This window comes from Rhincodon typus, chromosome 15 (assembly GCF_021869965.1).
Source record: "Rhincodon typus isolate 14 chromosome 15, sRhiTyp1.1, whole genome shotgun sequence".
Classification (NCBI taxonomy): Eukaryota; Metazoa; Chordata; class Chondrichthyes; order Orectolobiformes; family Rhincodontidae; genus Rhincodon; species Rhincodon typus.
The window spans coordinates 15,756,610-15,759,947 of NC_063346.1; the positions used below are offsets into that span (position 1 = coordinate 15,756,610).

Genomic DNA, 3,338 nt, shown 5'->3' on the forward strand with positions numbered 1-3,338 from the left:
CCTTGTCGGAGGAATTCCTTCGTTAAGTAACGCAGCCGGGTTAATTGCTAACAGGACCGTTAAATGGGCATGGGAAGGTGTTGGGGGGGGGGGGGGGGGGGGGGGGAAGGGATGAAATTAATTAAACCTTCGCCCCAAATTGGTTATTGAGGGGCGAAAAATATCACTTGAAAATCTGCCAGGAATGAATTTGTGTATGAAGAACCTTTTTTTTAAACTCACACACAATAGGCTGTGTTTCATGCGAAAAAATGAGTCTATTCTGAGATTTCCGTTAGAACGGGGGCAATTGCAGGCTACGTGAGACCCAGAGCAATAGCTAAAGGGGTTTTGTCCAAAATAAAAACTCAAGTGTCTTTATATGACCGTCTGACTAAGGTTGATGTACCAGTACTGTATAACACATAAAAGTATTGACAATACTGAATCTTGGTAGCCCCCTTACCTCTCCCCACCCCAATATCAGTGAAACCTGCTTCCCTTTTACAAGACGCCACCTACGTGTATTGCCATGTAATAACGCCCCACAGCTCGCATTCCGATTGGCCGAAAGTTTGGGGAAGGGGCGGAGCCTGCCTGCCGTAAAAGCCTCAATCTTCTGAAAGTTGTTGAAACTTCCCCCAAAAGCTTTTAGGACTATCTGCGGGCGCGCTCTTAATCAAGGGGACCTTCAGCATTTTTTTCTAAAAAAAAGAGAGAGAGAGAGAGAACGGATCCACCCCTTCAACCAATAAAGATAATTTCTCAAATACTCGGTCCAAGCAGCATTCTGTGCCGAAAAGCAAAACCAAAAATCAGTCTCACTCCCCGGCGATGCAGGCGCGTTACCCAGTGTCAGACCCCAATGCTCTGGGAGTCGTGCCTTACCTCAGCGATCAAAACTATTACCGAGCCGCCGGCACTTATGGCAGCATGCCCACCCCGATGAGTATGTACCCGGGCCACGAGCAGTACGCAACAGGCATGGCGAGATCGTATGGACCCTATCACCATCACCAGCAGCCGGTACCTAAAGACCTGGTCAAGCCTCCTTACAGCTACATCGCCCTGATCACCATGGCCATCCAAAACGCGCCTGATAAGAAAATTACTCTCAATGGGATCTATCAGTTTATCATGGACCGCTTTCCATTCTACCGCGAGAATAAACAGGGCTGGCAGAACAGCATCCGCCACAACTTGTCCCTGAACGAGTGCTTCGTCAAGGTGCCCCGTGACGACAAAAAGCCGGGTAAGGGCAGCTACTGGACGCTGGACCCGGACTCGTACAACATGTTCGAGAACGGCAGCTTCTTGCGGAGGAGGCGGAGGTTCAAGAAGAAAGACGCGGTCAGGGACAAGGAGGAACGCGACCGGCAGCAGAAGGAGGCGAAAGGGGGTCAGCACGTCGCCTCGCAGACCGACACCTGCCCCGAGAAGAAGGTGGTGGTCAAGAACGAAGCGGGCTCGCCCTGTATGCCTGTCATCACCAAGGTCGAGAGCTTGGAGAGCCCGGACAACGGCAGCTTGATCCAGGACAGCCCAAGGAGCGTGGCCTCCACGCCGTCCGTGTCTACAGAGAACTCCATCCCGGATCACAACACAACCAACAGCAACCTCTCCGGCTTCAGCGTGGAAAATATCATGACATTGAGAACATCTCCTCCAGGGGACCTCAGCCCCGTGGCTGTGAGCTCCAGCAGGACTGGTATGGGCTCCTCACTGCCGGTGAACTACCCTCCAACGCAGCAAGCCGTGTACAGCCCAGGCTGCACCCACAATATGGACTCCAGTGGAAGTTACCATTGCAGTATGAGAACCATGAGCCTGTACGCGGGGGACAGGAGCAGCCACATGCTGGTACCCACCAGCCTCGAGGATGCTATCTCAGACCACTCCGGCAGCTCCTCCCTGAACGCCATGAATCTGAGCACAGCGCCGGATGGTGTCCTCAGCCCGAGTCACCCTCAGCAGGCGGGGGCGCCGGCGGGACAAGCCGCTTCCTGGTACCTCAATCACGGAGCAGATCTCAACCATCTCCCGGGCCACACGTTCGCCAGCCAGCAGCAGACTTTCCCTAATGTACGGGAGATGTTTAACTCCCACCGACTCGGCATTGAGAGCTCAGCACTCAATGACCATCAGGTGAGCGGGAATACAAGCTGTCAAATCCCTTACCGATCAACACCGTCAGTATACCGGCATTCAGGGCCATACGCCTACGACTGCAATAAGTATTGATTTAGCAACCAACCTCTCTATCTTCTCATTTAAAATAAAAGATTGTGTATTGGGAGATGAAAACAAAACTGCAAAAAAAAACTTAAGACTGCACATAAAATTGCTGACTGTGACAGTCCAAACTACGGTGTGTGGCCAAACATGTTGACGACTTGTTGTTAGAAAGTGTGTATGAGGACTTTGAAAACTTAAGACACAGACTTTGTTTAACATTCTTAACATAAGGGAAACCTACTTGAATAACGAAAGTTTAGCAAAGTGGCAACTGCCAAATGTAGGGTCTAAACTGTTTAATGGACCAAGAATCTAATGATGCCTTTGTATGTTCTGTTTCTGCAGTTGTTTGTTAAATCCAGTCACGTTCCATTTTCCACAGCTAAGATCTTTTTTTCTCTCTCCTGACATTTTGTCCGGTGTTGATGCGACGTTATAATTGATGTAAATTGTACGATTTTCTATGGAGGCTACGTTACAGAGCCATTTAATATATTTTAAAGTTCAGTTCACTGGATTTTTTTAAAACTGTTCCCCAGCCATTGTAAAGTGCCAAAGCGTAACTGTTATTCAACCTCAGTTTTATAGCCATGTGCCGTGTACAGTGTAATTTTTATTACGTTCTTATCATCGATATATTTGTTCCGTTTAAAGCCAAAGAACTAATTTATTGGATGCATAGTATTTTTCTAAAACACGAAATCTCTTTTTTAAAAAAAAATAATGACAGTTCTGTATTGCCGACCCAGGCCCTGACTCCTCCGGTCTGTAGTTGATCCTTTTAAGATCATTTCCTTTCTAAGTTCAGTTGATCTTAATTTCTGTATTTATCTTAAAAAAAACCCAAAATAAATCAGTGTTGATTTTTTTTTGCCTTAAGTTAATGTGGCGTAGTGGATTTTTTTTTTCTGGTTGATTGCATGCTGGCTCGATATTGGCCTTTTGTCTGGTTAATGCAGAATTCTGATTATCTCTGTGCAGACTTCTACTCAGTCTGTGTTATTGACTGTCGATTAGCTTACCAGAGCAGTAACAGATCGCACGGATGATAGAGAGTTGACCACATCACACCATTATTTTAGTGAGAACTATAAAGTTTCGAGGCTGTCAAATAGGTGCCCAGG

General features: G+C 47.4%; 1 protein-coding gene across 1 annotated transcript; it reads left to right on the forward strand.

Annotated features, from left to right (window-relative positions):
• Positions 1 to 632: 632 nt before the first annotated feature.
• Positions 633 to 3,093, forward strand: LOC109920066 (forkhead box protein C2). Its single transcript, XM_020520097.2, has one exon. It carries the CDS (start codon positions 814 to 816, stop codon positions 2,218 to 2,220), a length of 1,407 nt encoding a protein of 468 aa, XP_020375686.1. The 5' UTR covers positions 633 to 813; the 3' UTR covers positions 2,221 to 3,093.
• The last annotated feature ends 245 nt before the right edge of the window (positions 3,094 to 3,338 follow it).

What these genes read in the sequence shown, in the direction of transcription:
- LOC109920066 (XM_020520097.2), top strand. Translation starts at nt 814, where the DNA reads ATGCAGGCGCGTTACCCAGTGTCAGACCCCAATGCTCTGGGAGTCGTG.